At 37.7% G+C, this 18,849-nt stretch overlaps 1 protein-coding gene across 1 annotated transcript in view; it reads left to right on the forward strand.

Annotated features, from left to right (window-relative positions):
* Window positions 1–18,161, forward strand: part of LOC120799857 (teneurin-3) — a 106,427-nt gene extending 88,266 nt beyond the window's left edge. The window contains exons 6-7 of the mRNA XM_040145303.1: window positions 1,916–2,203; window positions 18,062–18,161. Of these exons, the coding sequence (XP_040001237.1) occupies window positions 1,916–2,203; window positions 18,062–18,138 (365 nt within the window). The 3' untranslated portion in view covers window positions 18,139–18,161. The remainder of the gene's footprint in view (window positions 1–1,915; window positions 2,204–18,061) is intronic.
* The last annotated feature ends 688 nt before the right edge of the window (window positions 18,162–18,849 follow it).

Here is an 18,849-nt window from a genome sequence, read left to right on the forward strand (position 1 = left end):
GGGCTGTGACCCACAAACTGGGAGAATGGCTCCAGCAGATTCCGGGTACATCGTCTGAGGTCTCTGTCCAGAAGAGCGTAGTCCTAGGAACAGCTAAGATACTGCGCAGAACCCTCAAACTCCCAGGCCTCTGGTAGAGGACCCGAGCTTGAGGAAGACACACCACCACCCCCCATGGGAGGGGGGTGAGAGGGAGATTTATATATATATATATATATATATATATATTAAGCATTGTCACTAACAATATACTGGAGGTACAAAATTAAAAAATATTTTACTGGACAAAAAAATGTATGTAAAAACTCTGTTGTTCTGTGCCATTGTTGTTTTATGGCTCACTTTTTTTTTTCTTACTTGTAAAGTCATCTTCCATCTTTGATCATATACATTTATATATTCAGGAATACATTTTTTTTGTAGAATTAGATCAAAATACTGTTTAGATTAAAGTCTCTCCATTAATAACCAGTGTTGCATCAATTAATTCTGTGTCATTAAGCAGCCAAGCCAAGCAGCCAAAGTCTCATGATGACACCAATCTTCAAATAGTGGACAGCCTTCAGGGTATAACATAGAGTTGGCTGGTTGATTACTGGTTCAGAAGCCTTACAATAATCCAAAGTGTGAGATAGCTTGGTCTTTCTTAATTATGAAAATGCTGACCTTTTGAGGAAATAATACACATATTACATTTCCAATAGTTGAAACCCTCATTTACTCATGTTTTTTTTTTTTTTGTCTACAGTAATATTTAGTAGTTATTATTATGTGAGTATGTTATTATGTCATTATTTTATTTAATTTTGATCTGAGCAAATGGTATAAAAGAATCCATGCATATTTTGTACAATGATCAACTTAATGATGTACATCCTAGTGTGAGATGCACCACCTTCTCAGTTTATGTCTTAATATTCTCCAGACTTAAAGCTCATGTAAACTGTCCTTTCTCCTGCAATGATTAAGTGGGATTTAAGGGATCTAGTCAATAGATATTCACCTTCTCTTTCTGGTTTGCCATCAGGGTTTCTGGTTCTATTTTCTATAGCTAGGATTTTATTTTTAGGTTTTTCTGTCAGGCTCTCTGTATGTGTTTCTGCAGTGAGTATGTGTTTTCCGTTTCTAACTGAGGATCTTCTCTCCCACTTGGCAAGCCTCTTTGTTTCATACACTGAAATGCAAGACCAGCTATGTCTGTGATGGCAAGGCCTATATATGGGTTCAATAATGTACACACATTTAGTCAATATATCAATTAGCTGATCAGCAGAAAATAAATTGAGAGCAATTTTGCTTATTGATTATTCCAAGCCATTTATTGTTCAAAAATGCAAAGTATTCTGTGGTTCCAAAGTTCAGAAAAATGTGAGGACTTACATGTTTTTGTCAGTTTTACAGCACTGTAAATTGAATATCCATGGTTAACATATTGTCGGGCAGACAAAACAAGTTGTGTACGTGACCTTGACTCCTGGGAAATTGTGATGGACATTTTTTCACTTCTTAATTTATAGCAGACAGTGAGCTATTTTGTGTATAAATGAGCTATGAGATGAGAAGAGAACATGAATATGGTAGTATTTTTTTAATTATTGTTATTTCAAAAATCTAGAATCAGCTGAATGTGGTTTTTCAGCTTGGATGTTACTATTTCTTCCAAAGCTGTACTATAGGAGGTGATTACAGGTATTAAAACAATTATTATTATCATTATTGTTTTTTTTTTTTTTAAATTTAAGGGGGATTCTTAGGAAGTTTTCACTCACAGTATGTTTCTACTCACCATTGGGAAATTATCACAGGCCTGATTTGAAGAAAAATATAAAGGTATATATCTATTAAATTTCTGTTTTTATTAAAATATATTCAAATTTCAAAAGAATTACAAAATCTTCATCTGTTTCTATGTTAGGTCAGCATTTCAGTCTTCGTCAGCTGGGCATCTGTGAGCCACCATCACGTCGTGGCCTGGCATTCTGCTCTGAGATGGGCCTCCCCCACCGTGGCTTCTCAGTGGGTACAGCCCAGGACCTAGATACCGATAGTCAGGCTGTGATGTCACCAGAGCATGCCATGCGGCTGTGGGGCCGCGGTGGTCTGGGTAAATCATCAGGGAGGAGTTCCTGCCTGTCCAGCCGCTCCAACTCAGTTCTGACTCTTACTGACACAGAGCATGAGAACAAGTCAGACAGCGACAATGGTAGGACATCACCTTAATTTTTTTCTCTCTTTTTGGTTTTCCTTTCACCACTATGCTCAAAACTATTTTTAACTTTTTGTATTTCTCAAATTTAGACGAATGGGTTATGATTAAATTTTAGTCTATTATTGACTGGGAACGCTCATTCTTTATCTACTCTCATAATTCTCCAGTTTAGTTGCAAGTTTCTTTCTGATTTTGCATACTCATAGTTCATGCCTTAGACACTGCCATGGCACTTGAATTTTATACAGGGTGTCTGTGGGGTTTTAAAAAATATTAAAAGGCAATAAATCAGTTTAGTGAAAATGAAGGCCGTTAAAAAGTATTAAAATGTCTTAATCGCTGTTTCATAAATTTTGTAGCTATTGCAGTTTGTATGCTAAAAGTTTGCGTGAATTTATTTATTTATATCCTGTACCCGTGTGGCAGTTGTGGAATTCTTCTGTGTAGCAGCGTCAGGCTGCACAGAGCAGGTCAAGCCAGGCGGTAAGTCAGACACAGGAACAGCATAGAGCATCTGGTCAATTTTCAAAATAAAAAATATTGTGTGCAGATTCCTGATCGTATGTCACATGAAACTCAAAGCAACTGAATCAGAGCGGCCCTGTACACTCACTACGCAAGATGAATTGGGCCCCAAAAATTATGCAATGTATATTTGAAAATGTATAACAAGGTTGAATGAACCTGATGCAGGTGATAGAATTAATAATAGTGTTGTTATCTATTAGTTGCAGGAGCTATGATTAAGTTTGTAAGTAGAGGAGATTCTGGATCATCACCCTTTATTAATTACCAGGTAGCAGAGCCAAAGCTCAGTGGTATATTTTATTATTTTCTACATTTTATGTTTTCTTCAATTTCTTGGAAATTATTCTATTCAATAAATATTTTTTGTTTATATCTCGTTCTGTTATTTATACAGTACGTATGTACCAAAAAGTAGCTGTAACATAGCTCTGTGTGCATTTGTGTGTGTGTGTGTGTGTGTGTGTGTGTGTGTGTGTGTGTGTGTGTGTGTGTGTGTGTGTGTGTGCGTGTAGGTGAAGCCTATTCATTATCCACAGGTTAATTTTCACTAGCAGGTGTACATTTTATTGTTAATAAACGACTTCTTTATTACACCCCCCAACACACACACACACACACACACAGACACACACACACACACACACACACACACACACATTAAGAAATACACAATGTTTTCAATAAGCTACACAAAAATACACAGTGGATTTTCATTAGAAGATGTGATGCTGTAATTAACAATGAGATAAAGTGCTGAGTCATTGTATTTCCTATATTAAGTTTGATAATGTTTTTATTAAATGGCATTGTGCTGTGGATGTCATTCCTCCGGAGGATACACTTCCCATCTCTAAAAGTGAGTAGTCGTCAAGTTTTCAAAGGCTAATTGACTCTTTATAATGCAGCTGTGTGTGTGAGTATTAGTGTGTGGCGCATTTTGAAACATCTTGCAAGAAGTCAGCATCCATGCTTGTTCTCATTTGTTAGTGTGTACGTAAGTGTGACAATGAAGTGTTAAATACTAACACATAGTTGCTTGTGAGTTGAGACCCGTTTTATCAGTGGTAATATGCTCTTTGAGTCCCATAGTGGTGGATAGCTCATTATTGGGGTCATGATGAACCCTGATGAAGACACTGGCTTTTGTGTTTTGTGGATGCCACTGTGTAGATCTTGCCAGAACCTTTCATATTTTAAATTGGTACAATCAGTCAGAACAGAATTACTCATTAACCAAGTTGATATCTAGACCTTTTACACTGCGAAAAACTTCCACGATCTCAACCACAATCTTCCCCTAACCTTAACCCAGTGCTGTGAGCGCCTAAACATAAACATATAAAAGGTAAAAAAGAAAAATGCTGCAGTCACTACAGTGGGATATTGTACAGGAAGATAAAACATTTTTGCAGAAAAAAAAAAAAAAGATTGGTGTCTGTGAACATTTTACTGATATGTTCAGTATCAACATATTTGCAACTTGCCAAATACATAAATTAAAAACATTACCTCATCACGTTAATAGAAGCGTAATCTGGTCACAATTATAATTCCTACAAAATGTATTAGCTGTTGGAGTTTAGTTGCATATAAATGTAATTTCTAGAAGAGATGGTTGTGAATAGAGCAGATAGTCATGATATTGTACTGTCAACAGCAGACGCTACAATGCCTCTGCTGAGATACATATTGTTGCTCCGTCCCTTGATACTGACTTTGGTTCACAGCAGTGTGCATGCATGAGTGCGTGCACATGTTTGTGCGTACAGTCACAACAAACTTCTAGTATTCTATCACCAGCTTTGTTGCGAGAGGAAATGAGAGAAATAATAGATAACAGGGAGGGAGAGTAAAATGGGAGAAGAGAGGAAAAGTTCAGAGAGGAGGAGAGGAAAACATAAAGCAATACATGGAGATTAGGTCATTCTAAAGAGAAGTGGCGAGAGTCAAAAAATAAAGGCAGAACAGGGAAAGGTGATATTTCCTGTGAGGAAATATTAGACCAGAGATGTCCGGCTTGCTCCGCAGTGGACACACACATACAAACATGCGCACATACACTGGCAAACATAAATTGTCTGGACCCATGTTTGCCTAGCTTATGCTTGACTTTTTACTTGATATTGGTGATCTCCATTACAGAGACAGAAAACGTGAAATAAATTTACATATTCTTTTGTCAACACACTGATACAGGCGATACAGTCCCCAGATGCGCAGAAGGTGATGCCTTTTACATTTCCTAATTGTTCTGAATAAACAGAAGAACTATATAGCTAATTACAGAAATGTAAAATCCCAGTCACTGGAGGAAAGCTAAGACAAAGTTGTGCTACACTCAAATTATATTGTGGAGATACAGTGTCAATTATATGTGAACTAAACAACAGATATAAAAGGCTATTTATGGCTATTAATGTGTACGTGGAAGGAACAACAGATACATGTCTAGTTTTGTCTCATTGCAATGAACTTAAAATATATTAGCTGACCTCCCCTAATGTGTTCTCTTTGCAAGGTTGTATTTTTGTGTGTTTATGGTTTATGAAGACAGCAAGGTAGAAGGGATAAATTGGAAGAGTGAGAAAAACATGGTGTCTTGGAAATGGAAAAAAGAACAAGAAAGGAAAGGGTGAATAGGAGGGATCGAAGCAGACAGGCAGATAGAGAGGAAGATGGGTGTATCATGTCTTTGCTAACCAGATTAATTTACTATGTGTCAACAAAACACTTAATCCATTTGGCATCGCTAAGCTGCTTAACACTATAACCTTAGCTGTTAGACAGACATTTGGACACACACACACACACACACACACAAACACACACACACACATACACACACACACACAAATAAACATAATACTCAATACACAAAGAGGCTCACAAACCTCATACTTAGTGCTATGACTTTATATGTGAAATGAACACATGTATCTAGGGAACAGGAGTAACTTAAAAATATTATAGTAACTTCAAAAGCTATCAAAACTATCAATAAAATAGGCCTCGATTTATTACATAATCTGTCACATAACACTACCGTAATTTTTTCACAATTTCTGAAGAAAGTAGAGGGAATTGCTTTTGAAATCTGACACAAAATTTTGAAAGCTATCAGAGCCCAGAGAAATGCAAACTTTAATTTGGTGGCTTTGGCTCAAAAATACCATAATATACATGTACCATGTCAAACATAGAACACAACAGCACCCACAAGCCTGTGTGTCTGTTGTCTTCGGAAAGAAGAAAGCCTAAGCACTATTAGTATGCTTTGCCTTTGAAATCAGTAGCAAAATAAAGTTGTGGATTTACTTAAAAAATAACCTAAAAATCAAAAGGTGATTTGTTCAAATACCCAAATTTATCTAACAAGTTCTACAAAGCTCAACCTCAACTTGTGATTGAATCTTTTAGAGCTTTGGTTGAAATGAAGTTGACTTCTTTCCAAATGTTTTTATGTACAGTCATGCACCTGCCATGTTTTTGTTACTGAGGTTATTTATTTTATCACACATAGAAAACATTGAAAACCCTGCTTACTTGGCTACTTTTTTGTGCTGCATGGAACTCCGGTCTTGCAACCCTCAGAGAGTTTTGGGGATTTAATTGACAGATGGGTAGACCCTCATGTAAATGACATGGCCAAAAGTACTCCCCCCAAATCAGTGGTGGACCTCATTAATGCTCTTGTGACTGGATAGGAGAAAATCCCTGCAGCTACTTTCCAAAACTGTGTGGAAGGCCTTACCAGAAGAGCGGGGGCTTATATAACTGCATATAGATGCCCATAATTTTGGGATATTTATCAATCACCTGCAGTTGTAATGTTAGGGTGTCCACATATGTTTGGCCATGTAGTATAGTAAAGCAGGTATAGGGCACATACACATCTTGGTTAATCTTCGAGATAAGTTGCTAACCTGGTAAATTGTAATTTATAAGGCAAATGGAAAATGGCATCCACTGCCACCTGTCAGCTGCAGACCTTCCAGAATGGCCGCTAGAGGGTAGGATGATGTGTCAACTGAAAGGTTCTCCATTGACAGAGCCACAAACAGCAAGGCAGAAAGATGGAGATAGACAGGGGTGTAAAACAGACAGTGATGGATGGATCTGTTCATACCCCGATTGCTCTCACTCTTTCAATGAAATTAATTTTGGTTCAAATCAGTTCAATGGCTGTTTTATTTGAAAGGTTCAAGGATGTGATCCATTGCCAACGCAGAAGGTGACAAAATGAATCCCATTCATACAGAACAATGCCAAACTAGAACAGATTATCTAGCCTGTAATTATTTTTGCACTCAGTATTGTTGTCAATTTCTCTGACAGTGCAACATCCACATTTTACTGCTGAATTACATGCTTAAACTGAGCTAACATAAATCAAGGGCTTTGTGAAACTGGAGAAATTGCTTGTTGGATTATTTAAAAAAAGTAAGTCAGTCATAATATTTTTCACTGTGTGTGACTAGTTGTGTCCACTGTTTTTGGAGCCTCATCTTTTTTCTCTCTCTGTCTTTTCTTTCCTTCTATTCAGCATCTTGGTCACTCACTTTGTTTGATTTCCCTACTTTCCTTTTATCATTTCTAAGTGGGAAACAGTAGCCCCCGGACAGTAAGAGACAGGATATTAGAATGATTCTCTGTTTTCTAAGTATTGTTATTATTAAGCCAGCTCTTAAAAGGGAATAACAATGGTCACAGCTGATGTGTTCTGTGAGGCTTTAAGTGGCATGATTTGAACTACAATGTGGCAATGAGTTCTACTCCTATATTGTTTGTTGTATTCGAAATGGTCATTCTGGCTCCATGAGCTGAATTTGGTTATTTTTTTCTGTTTCTTAACCTTTAATGCTAATTGCTCTAGATAACCAAATTACCACTGGCCAGTTTCTCAACACAGCAGTAGCAAGGATAAATGTTTATTTAATAAAAAAAGTTGATTTTCATGTTGCATTATTACATAAGGTATATGCAGTACATACTATTAGTGCCTTGAAGTTGGAATGTCAAAATCTTAAAAAATACAGTTTTTTTGTTTGTTTGTTTTTTAATTCTTTTTCTAAATTACAGTTTATATTTGGCTTTTGTGGCCATGTTTTGGTTAAAAGCCACACCTGGCCTAGGTTGATCCAGCTCCAGGATCTTTTTGCTGTGTGGCAACAGTGCTTAACCACTCATTTAGAGAAAAAATCCATAGATGCATCTCATGCACCTATGGATTTTTATTGTCTAATTAATTTCTTAATTCGTAGAATTAATTGTTGGATATATGTATGTGATAATAGTAATAATAATAATAATAGTATTATTTTTTATTATCATTATTTTTATTATTTTCATTATTATTGTCCATTTCAATTAAACAAATACCAGGACTGATATCAAAGACCATTCCTTTTGGTATTGCACCAGTACTGTTGGTAGATTACCTCTATTCTCTAACAGGAATGATCTTCTGTGTGTGTGTGTGTGTGTGTGTGTGTGTGTGTGTGTGTGTGTGTGTGTGTGTGTGTGATAGTGCCTACAACTTCTATGGGTTGTTTAGAATAATAAGTACTCTTTAAAATATTTATTTTGTGGGCTTATTGAACTATACATCAGGTAGCCTAACACAGTGTTCATATGCTCACGTTTTATTTACTCATGCTTTTGCAAAAGTGCTTCATATAAGAGATTGTTATCCAGTACAGTATGCACGTACACACACACACACACACACACACACACACACACACAAACACACACACACACACACACTCACACATCTACAAATGCACATATGCACTCATACACACATCACAGTAGAGGGAGAAACAACAGATGTGACTGCTCAAGAAGACGGATCACAGTAATAACCAAGGTGCATATGTAAGTATAGAGAAATTATACATTCATTTTCCCCAAGATGCATTTGAAGAAATTTTTCATCCACGCTGCAGTATTGATACATAAATATTACAGCTGGTAACGTTTTTGCTTAGCTGTTGCTGTATGTTTAATACAAAACAACTTTCAGGTATAAATAATGTATCATCTATCCTTCTCTCACAGCATAAAGGCATGGAGAATAGCAGTGAGTATGTTTGTTACACAATGACTGAAGTTATGAACTGTAGATCTATTTTAGGCTCATCTCACACTTCCAAGAACTAGTTGATTGTGTGTGTGTGTGTGTGTGTGTGTGTGTGTGTGTGTGTGTGTGTGTGTGTGTGTGTGTGTGTGTGTGTGTGTGTGTGTGTGTGTGTGTGTGTGTGTGTGTGTGTGTGTGTGTGTGTGTACAAGTTCTCTTTTGTGGCAGTGGAGAGGTCTCGTGAAAAAAATTTTTCCACCAGCAACTAAAATGTGCTGTTCTTCACAGAATGCACGCCCCTCCGTTACGAACATACAAGAACACAAAGCCCTGGTGCCAGTCATATTCAATAGCAATCTAGTGCTGACCAGAGAAATCAATGAATAACAGACTAACTGACTGGAGGGTTTAACTTTGGCGCCACTAATGAAGACACTTCATTCCATCAAGTGGCTAACATTAAATGATTAACCATACAGCATCAGTCTCTCTCCCTCCACCCCTCATTTTCTTTCTTTTCCATCCTCCTCTCTTCTCTTCTCTCCTCTCCTTTTTATCTTTTTAAATTTTTTTTCATCTTTGTTCCTTGCTGTTAAAATACAGTTAATATAGTGAAATTGATACAATTCCATTCCAGCGGTGAAAAGTTTACTGTGTCATCAACTTAGAAAACAGTGATGATATTATTTTAAAAATTAATATTGTATGCATTTGTCCAATGTAATAATGTAAGAACAGGCAGACTGATATATTCTATACTGGAATGACTTACCCATTTTACACCCCTGGAAATCTAATAATGTACAATGCTTTCAGCGAAAAATGCAAGGAATTGATTCAAACTAACCTTGGGAGTTTTGTAAACTGTAAAATGTATTAGATAATAACTGAGTTATTAGTTATTAGTCATTAATCTATCAGATGAATCTCTATCATGGACACAAGCAACAAGTCTTCCATTCTCCTTCCCTTACCTCGCCTCCTCTCTTCTTCCTCTCTTCACTTGTGTTTCTCAGAACCCATTTAGGCAGAATCCATTACCAGAAGTGCAGGGGGAGAAGGAGCGAGTGAGGTGGATAGAGAGAGCGGAATAGAAAGAGGGAGACAAAGGGAGTGTTCAGCCCAATAAATTCTACAACAATTTTTCTCAGTTTGACTGAGTCTTTGGACCAGATAGATGATGGCTTTTTTGTGGTGACAGGAAAAGCTCTCATTGCAGCTCTGCAGAATCCTTGTACAGTAACTCAGGTTTAGTTGTTTTTCTCTGTGTTTTGCTCAAGCTACTGTACTTTATCTGTTATATGCAGAGAACATGCTGAATTCCAAATATTGGATTTTTAATGTTGCCTTGCTTTCAGCAATGGTCGAACATGACAAGATTTTCTATAAAAACCTAAGAAGGCATCCCATCTCGACTGGTAAACTCTCACTCTGTTCTCTGACATTAAAATATCAATATAGACACTGGTTAGACACACACTACACACTTGAAATGAAAGAAACTTAAAAGTATAAATCCCAAAGTGTCCCCTAAACAGTACTGACTGAGTGTCCTGTTCAGAGAAAAATGAGTCTGGTCTTAAATGGGATATACACTCACCAAGAACTTTAATAGGAACATCTGTACACCTGCTTATTCATGCGATTATCCAATCAGCCAACCATGTGGCAGCAGTGCAATGCATGAAATCATTCAGATGCAGGTCAGGAGCTTCAGTTCATGTTCACATAGAACATCAGAATGAGGACAAAATGTGATCTCAGGAACTTTGACCATGACATGATTGTTGGTTCCAGACAGGAAGGCTGGTTGGAGTATTTCTGAAACTGCTGATATCTTTGGGTTTTCAAACTGTAGAGTTTAGTCAGAGTTTACCCAGATACTCATGGTGCCCAAATCAAAAAACATCCCCTGAGCAGCAATTCTGTGGCCGGAAACACCTTGTTGATGGGAAGGGTCAGAGGAGAATGGTCAGACTGGTTGGAGCTGACAGAAAGGCTACGGTAACTCAGATAACCATTCTTTACAACTGTGGTGAGCAGGGAAAGATCTCAGAATGAACAATACGTCAAACCTTGAGGGTTGATGTGACCAGAATTTGGCAACAGCATGAATCCATGGACCCAATATGCCACGTGTCAACACTCCAGACTGGTGGCAGTGTAATGGTGTGGGTAATGTTTTCTTGGCGCACTTCGGGCCCCTTAATACCAATCGATCATGCTTTGAATGCCACAGCCTATCTGAGTATTGCTGCTGACCATGTGCATCACTTTATGGCCACAGTTTACCATCTTCTAATAGCTAATTCCAGCACGATAATGGACCATGTCACAAAGCAAACGTTGTCTTAAACTGGTTTCATGAACATGATAATGAGTTCAGTGGACTTCAGTGGCCTCCCCAGTCACCAGATCTGAATCCTATAGAACATCTTTGGATTTGGTAGAATAGGTGATTGGCAACATGAATGTGCATCTGACAACTCTGCAGGAATGATGTGATGCAATCATGTCAACATGGAACAGAATCTCAAAGGAAATGTTTCCAACATCTTGAGGAATCCAGGCCATGAAAAATTGAGGCTGTTTCGGGAGCCCTACCCAGTATTAGGATGGTGCTCCTACTAAAGTGCTCATTGAGTGTATGACGAAAACTTTCCATACGACATGCACCACATCACTTTGGGTATTTTTAGTTGTATAATGGCTCTCAAGCTCTTGACTGTCCAAGTTTGAATGAGAGCTAAAAGGATAAGATGATTAATTGATTAGTCAATCAATAGAAAATTAATTTGCAACTTTTTTGAGTATCAATTTATTTTTAAAGCAATTTCTCAAGCAAAAATGCAAAAAATTCCCTAGTTCAAGCTTCCTCTTTGTTTTAGTGAAATTGAGGTTTTTGGACTGTTAATGGGACATAACAAGCAAATTGATGACATCACCTTGGGCTCTAGAAAATTGTGATGAATATCTTTCACCATTTTATGCATTTAATAGACAATTTACAGACCAAACAATTAATTGATTAATCCAAAAAAATAATCAGCACATTAAGTGATAATATAGAGAAAGTTAGTTGGAATTGCAATTTGTATTGGGTATTTAAGTCCTCAATGTTAAAACATATCCCTCTTATGACCATTCAGGATCATTAGGCAAATCATTTAGTATACCATATAATAAACTCAACATAGATATCGGCATTTTATTTATACAGTTTATACTTTGTGAAAGACGATTTCAGACATAACTGAAAAATTTAAGTGCCACTGGTTGTTTCATGACTGCTTTAACTACTAGAAGGCCATATAATTTGTATTTTCTCCCTTTTGCTTTTTTTAACATGGGTCTTATGTTCAAAGGTTTTGCGTTTGTGTTATAACATGACAGTAAGGAATTGAGCTGGAGATCTTAGAAGTTTCAAGTTTGGTGAAAGTGAAAAAGGTGTGATGCTGTCTTTCTATGAATATGCATTAGATCTTGCTGATTTCTCATAAGTGAAAAGATCTTCTGTGCCGGGTGTTTGCACATGTATGCGGATGGGCGTGCGTGCAAGTGTGTGTGGGCCATGAGGTATTGAATGTATTTAAGATGAAAACTGAGATCGATCATCAAGCAGATCAGGTTAATATTAGATTTCATATCTGTCACACTGTAATGGGACAATTGATGAAGTGTAATGTCCTAATTGCACACACATGCACCCACCTACACACACACACACACGTACAGTCCCATAAGCCTATACACCTACATACACATTTGGTCTTTCAACCTCTCCTTTGCTCTTTCTCCCTTTTTTATTACTCAACACAGTAAACTACCTGTCATTATTATTCCATCTCTCTCTCTGTATCTCTCTCACACACACACACACACACACAATCATTAGTATGTTGAGCTGTTTAATAGCTGGATCAATAGCTGTGCTGGTCTTACAGGATCATTTGCCCTCTGAAGCAAATGCTCTGACAGCCACTACATCATTAGGACATTAGCACTTGCCTGCTCTCTCACTTTCTCCCCCTCTCTCTGTCTGAGACTGTCCTCCTATTAAAAAAAAAAAGAGCCCATAGGTCATCTGTGCAAGCAGCTTATAACACCCATAGTTTTGTTTTATTGTTAGATTACCTCTAGTGGCTGTTGTGATTAAGGGTTTTGGTAGATGGATGGGTCAACAAAACACGGGACTTTTACAGAGGAAACTGGTTGTTTGCTGTGTGATATTGTAATATTGCTTCTTTTATCCACGATTGTTCCTCACCCCTAACTGCATGTTATGGCTGTACCCATGACAAAGTTTCTCTAAATTTAAGGAAGTACTTATTTTAACCCAAATTACAATCTTTCCCTAAACCTAACCAACTATTTTTTGGCTGGATGACAACAGCGGGACAAAAACAGCCCTATAAAGGCGAATGTCCGTAAGTGACTGACTGGCTGATTTAGTGAGTGATAAAGTTACACCATTGGTCAGCCAAACGACATGTGACAAAGTGCTGAAATTATACCAGTGATGGTTGCTCTTTCAAAATGAATTAGCGCAAACAGTTCATAATGCGGGGCATTTACAGGCAGCTTTGCCAAATTAGTGCTTTTGTCGCTAGATTTGCCAACTTTTCACACCCCTTTAGTGACTTTTCTTTGCAATAGCTCCTAGCGACAAATCTTGCAAATTTGTGGACAAACGTAAGCTACTTTCCGTTAAAGAAAGTCGCCAGTATTGCCCCGCAAGTGCAAGGTCAGGCTTTCCCTCTACAGGCACATCTCTCTATCCGTCTTATTCAATTGACCGCACAGCAGCTGACACTGACGTGAATGGGCTTCTAACTTTCTCTCTGAGTGATAATTTTACAAGTAAATATAGCTGAAATTATAGCACAGCCATTGTCTTTAACTTAAGTGTATGGTGATTTTTATAACAATTATAAAATCAGGATTTTAGCAGCAGAGCAGAGCAGCAGCTTGGAAATGGCTTGGAAGTGACCGCTGGTTAACATGTCTTCTTAATGGGCCACATACACTATTTCATACTTGTTCTGTTGTCTGACAACAGAACCAGAAAAACATGTAAAGGAGAACAGTTTTATTGGGAAATCTGCTGTATTAAAATACTGTGAGCACAGACAGTAGGAGAGGAGCAAACAGATAAAGGCGGGTCCAGCCATATACTAGGATTTGACTTATACTTGTCGTGCCTAAACCTAAGCAAAGCATGACCATTCCACAGACTTAACTGTCTGTTTATTATTGTTACCTTAATGATGAAGGCCAGGTACTCCTGCTGCATATAGCTACATGTTGTATTATTGTTACCAAGATGACAAAGGTCCAGTATGCCTGCGTCTGTTATCCTCCTGGGTGACATATTTAAATGGTAGGGACAAGTGACCTATATGTAGATCATTGAAGATACTGGGTCTACCATTAGAATAAAAAGTCTTTAAGATTATGTTTTTTTGTGCTTATATGGCCTTATAGTAAGTGCAATCCTTGTGACCACTGAGATTCAATCCCTCTCGATCATCATGAAGGAACTCGTCATTTGGAGCGATGGGATTCGCCAGCGATTTCAGTACCATGGTGATACACTAATTGTGCCTTTGCTAACAAAGATATTTAAATACCATGAGGAGGGAATTAGAGAGGAAAGTGTTTATTGTATAGAAGTGCCAGGTGTACTTGTTTATTACTGGCCTTTTTCTTCCAGTCTGATTGATTTAAAGATTAACCTTTTACCAGCTTGAAACTACAGTACAGAGCATAGCCAGTTAAAATTACTGTCTTTTATTGACATCAAACGCAACAGGAAAGTGTCTCAAATTGATCCCTTTTAAGACCCAGCGAGAAAGCAAGGGAAAATTTGCAAATAACACATCAACAGATTTTTTTAATTTGGAAAAGATTACTTGAATTCAATGTATTAATTCAATAAAGAATTTATGATTTTAACTATAAATGGATCAATAACCACCACTCTAATAAAGTCTAACCCTACCTCCCCCTGTTTTCACACACACTCACACACACACACATGCTAGCCTGCCTGAAAATGTCTTGAATGCTAGTGATAGTGTGGGTGACCTCAGCATATGGGTGATTTTACTGAGAAACTTCACATACCCATACACAGACACACACACAGCCTTGTTTTCTCTTTATTTTCATCTCTCTTAGTTGCATACAAAGTTGTATTCTCACACATCGCCTTGTCTGTCCTTGGCAGCTATTTCTAGTGTCATATGGCTTCTACTAAATGTGATTATGACACTAACAAAGACTGTTTAGCTGAATGTGTGTGTGAATGAAAGTGTCTGTCCATGAGTGTATGCAGGCCTGTTGAGTGGGCAGGCCAGTCTGTCTTTCTCTCACACTAGCCAGCTTAAAATGACATTTAGTATTGTTCCGTTTCTTTCACTGACTCTCTTCCGTATAGCTTTATTGTAATATACAGAACCGCATCATCTAAACAAGTAAATAAATCTAGGTAAAAAAATTATGAAACCTTTCATTGAGACTAATAGTTCATAGCCAAAAATGTGGAAATATGCTCCACATACTCCACAAACTAATTCTCTCTGGATGGATGGATAGGTGCTGTTGCTGCTTCACATTAAAAGATTTCCAATGGTGAACCGGTGGGATTCTTTTATTATGAAGAAGTTATCGGAAATGCAATGTGTTTCACAGAGTTAGCAGAACTCTATTAGTGGTTCAGGTAAACAACTTTAGCTTGCTAATGCAGACTTTGTTGATCTATACACTACATCACCTGACTTCCTCTTTTACTCCTATATATACAAGTCACCTAACAATAAAATGTGACTATTGATCATAATAAGGTGCTTGCACAGATGAACTATGGGGGCATTTTTTACAGGCAGACAGTCTCAATAATCAACAGCAACATCTCTTTCCAGAAACAATGTCCTGGTTACTCCGGATCTTCAATGGCCCTAATTTCTAACAAAAACATATATGTAGTCCCTTCGCGAGGGACTGAGTTGGCAGGCATGATGATTCACATCAGAATTCACAATGGCTGATCAGACCATTTTTTAAATAATGGGGTAACACAAAGACAAACACTACCGACTAAATTACAAATACAGCAACAGCTTAAATATTTTTCTAATTAAAACAAAAATATTAAAAAACGAATATATTCTTAAGAAATAAACACAGTCTGTTAGGCTAGAAATCCCATCCCTCCCCATGATGTGACAGGCACTTGATACAGTCTGCTTGGCAGTTTCTTGTATTTAACAGTTCTGCTTTTCTTTTCTTTTTTTTTTTTTGGAGGGGGGTGTCTTTTGACCAGGCCTTACAAATATCCCTCCGGCAGCAGGATCACTGGTAATCAAAAAATAAATAGAAGTTAGAACAACTTAAGGCAAACTTAAAAAACCAAAGTGCAATTGTAGAGAAGTTAGATGTATGTGCTACATATTGAACTAATGTACTGTCAAAAATACTGAGATGCCCTGGTATCCTAATGGTTAAGGCGCGTACCACATAACCACAGCATCCAAAGTTTGACGGACGATTGCATGTCTTACCCCTCTCTCTCTCTCCCCACTTTTTCTGTCTGTATATCTACTACTACTGCTGCCAAGGCAATGATGCCTAAATAAAAATCCTTAAAGGAATTTTAAAAAATAAAAAAACTATGAGTATGATGTATGAAACAAAAGCATGTCATCCTTTATCTGTTATTTTATGTATGTGCAATGTGAATGACAAAAGCTAAATAAACTAAATGAAGATAAAATGAACTACAGAGTGTACACTTTAGAGAAAACTAAGGTGAGTGAGGGTTACTGCTATTCAAACAGATCAGATAGTGTCATTAGCCAGGAAGAAATAAACAGCTAGGAACCAGCTGAGGATGTTAATGTCTGAACTAATTACTCTGATCTGTGAAACCAACTAACCACCATTATAGAAAATGTTGCTCTGTGCTTGCCCAGTACAATGAACTAAAACAGAAAGTCAACATCAGTCAACTGAAACCAGTCAACAAACAATTTAAAATCTAAATCGAGAGCAATACTGGAAGTCCTTTCATTTTATTTTCTTGTTCTTTTTAACATATGTTATTAATATAAAATGTTGTTAAGGTAGAAAAAAATCTATAAAATAATGTTATAAAGAATGAAGTAAAAATTAAATCTTCAGTTTAATAAAATGAGTCTGGACTATAACCTCATTATTCATATGTTTAAGCATAATTCTGCAGTAAACCATTTGTCAGAGCTGCCTGAGATATAAGGGCCCTCACAACATTTACAAACCTGCCTGTATACTAAAATAGAACCGTGTGTGTGTGTGTGTGTGTGTGTGTGTGTGTGTGTGTGTGTGTGTGTGTGTGTGTGTGTGTGTGTGTGTGTGTGCGCGCCTGTCAGCGAGAGAGAGAGGACAGGTTAGCGGTTTGTGCAACAGGAGGTGAGGAGGTGGTTTTTGAATGGCACCTCTGCTGTGAGCCAAACACTCACACACATACATACGGGCATGCATGCGTAGCCCTCTCTGCTTCTCTCCATCAGCATGATGAGCAGATGGAGGCTTTTAACTAATCACATCATCTAAAAGGAGAGAACAAAGGTGAGAGTGAGAGAAGAACGGTAACAACAGAAAAAAAAAATCCAAAGCTTGTGTGAGGGGAAGGTGAAACAATACTTATGAATGAGTCATCCACTTTTTATTACTTAAACTCTTTCTTTCTCTCTGTCTCCCTCTCTCGGCCCCCTCTCTCCATCAACTCCCCCCACAACCACCCCACTCTCTCAGGTCTTATCTCCCTCATATTGCACACTCAAGGTATTTGTAATCCGCTTACACTTGTTCAGCCTTCTTCTACATTGTAACTTAATGTGGGCCGTGCCCCTGTATGTGTGTGTAATAGACATAAGGTAACAGTATTACAGTATTTACCGCCTGCCATTGTGCATTCCTCTCTTTCTTTCTCTCTCTCTGTCATACACACACAAACACACACATAGATGAAGAATCCAAGGTTCACAACATTGCTGTTCTAGTAAATGATGACAGAGAAATGGAAAGAAGGTAATTAAAGGAAGTTAAGATATATGAGAGTGAATGAGAGGTCATGCACAGGAACAACAGAAGAAAGGATTAGCATGAGAATAAGCATATATAGCCAGACATGACAAGGAATACAAGAGAGAGCAAAGTGCTTACTTAGATTGGTCCAACACTTTATATATATTTTTTTTCTTTAGGATCAGCCCAAGGATGGCAGTATGCAGTCCGTCCGTCCGTTTGTCGTGGTCCCCAGAGGATGATTCACAGTGTTTGATCCATCATCTTGATAATATGTCCATTTTTACTCTTTAGATGTATTCAGTACATAAGTGCTCCTTTTGGCAATTTAATGACCTATTCTGTAGAGATATTGTGAGGACAATACAACAATTTGTCCCTTTGTATTTTTTTTGGTCTAGTGAATGTTTGAGCCTCTAAGGGGTTGCTCTCTATGAGTGGAGGAACACCTCTGCATAGAAATGGCAAGCCAGCATTACAAGCTGGATTCAGTCATGACATGTTCTCATAGTCACACACACACATGCACATACATACACACACATACATGCTTACACTATGCTGGCTGAAAATGACATCCAAGGGTTTCTTTCACACACTTAATAAGCCTTTCCCGTATATACCCCAGGTATATGTCAGCTTGGAGCCATTTGACAAGGGTATATGTTTATTCCCAATCAATATATCTTTGTGTGGACATACATTTGACATATTTTCATCATGTGACTCTGAAAAGACAGTCATCTGCTGTGTGTAGTAGTTTGTGCATTCTGTGTTGTTTGTGTGTGTTTGTGTATAGTATGCTGTGCTTACTACCGCAGGTGGGTAAAACAGCAGGTCGCCATCATTTATCCTAAATGGTTTAGTCTACCCACATATGATCTTAGTAATCACTGTTATTTAGAGTGGTCTGCATAGAGGTTGACGGGGTAATGTGCGTACACATACACACTTATACACACACGCA

The sequence above is a fragment of the Xiphias gladius genome, chromosome 15 (assembly GCF_016859285.1).
Source record: "Xiphias gladius isolate SHS-SW01 ecotype Sanya breed wild chromosome 15, ASM1685928v1, whole genome shotgun sequence".
Taxonomy (NCBI): Eukaryota; Metazoa; Chordata; class Actinopteri; order Istiophoriformes; family Xiphiidae; genus Xiphias; species Xiphias gladius.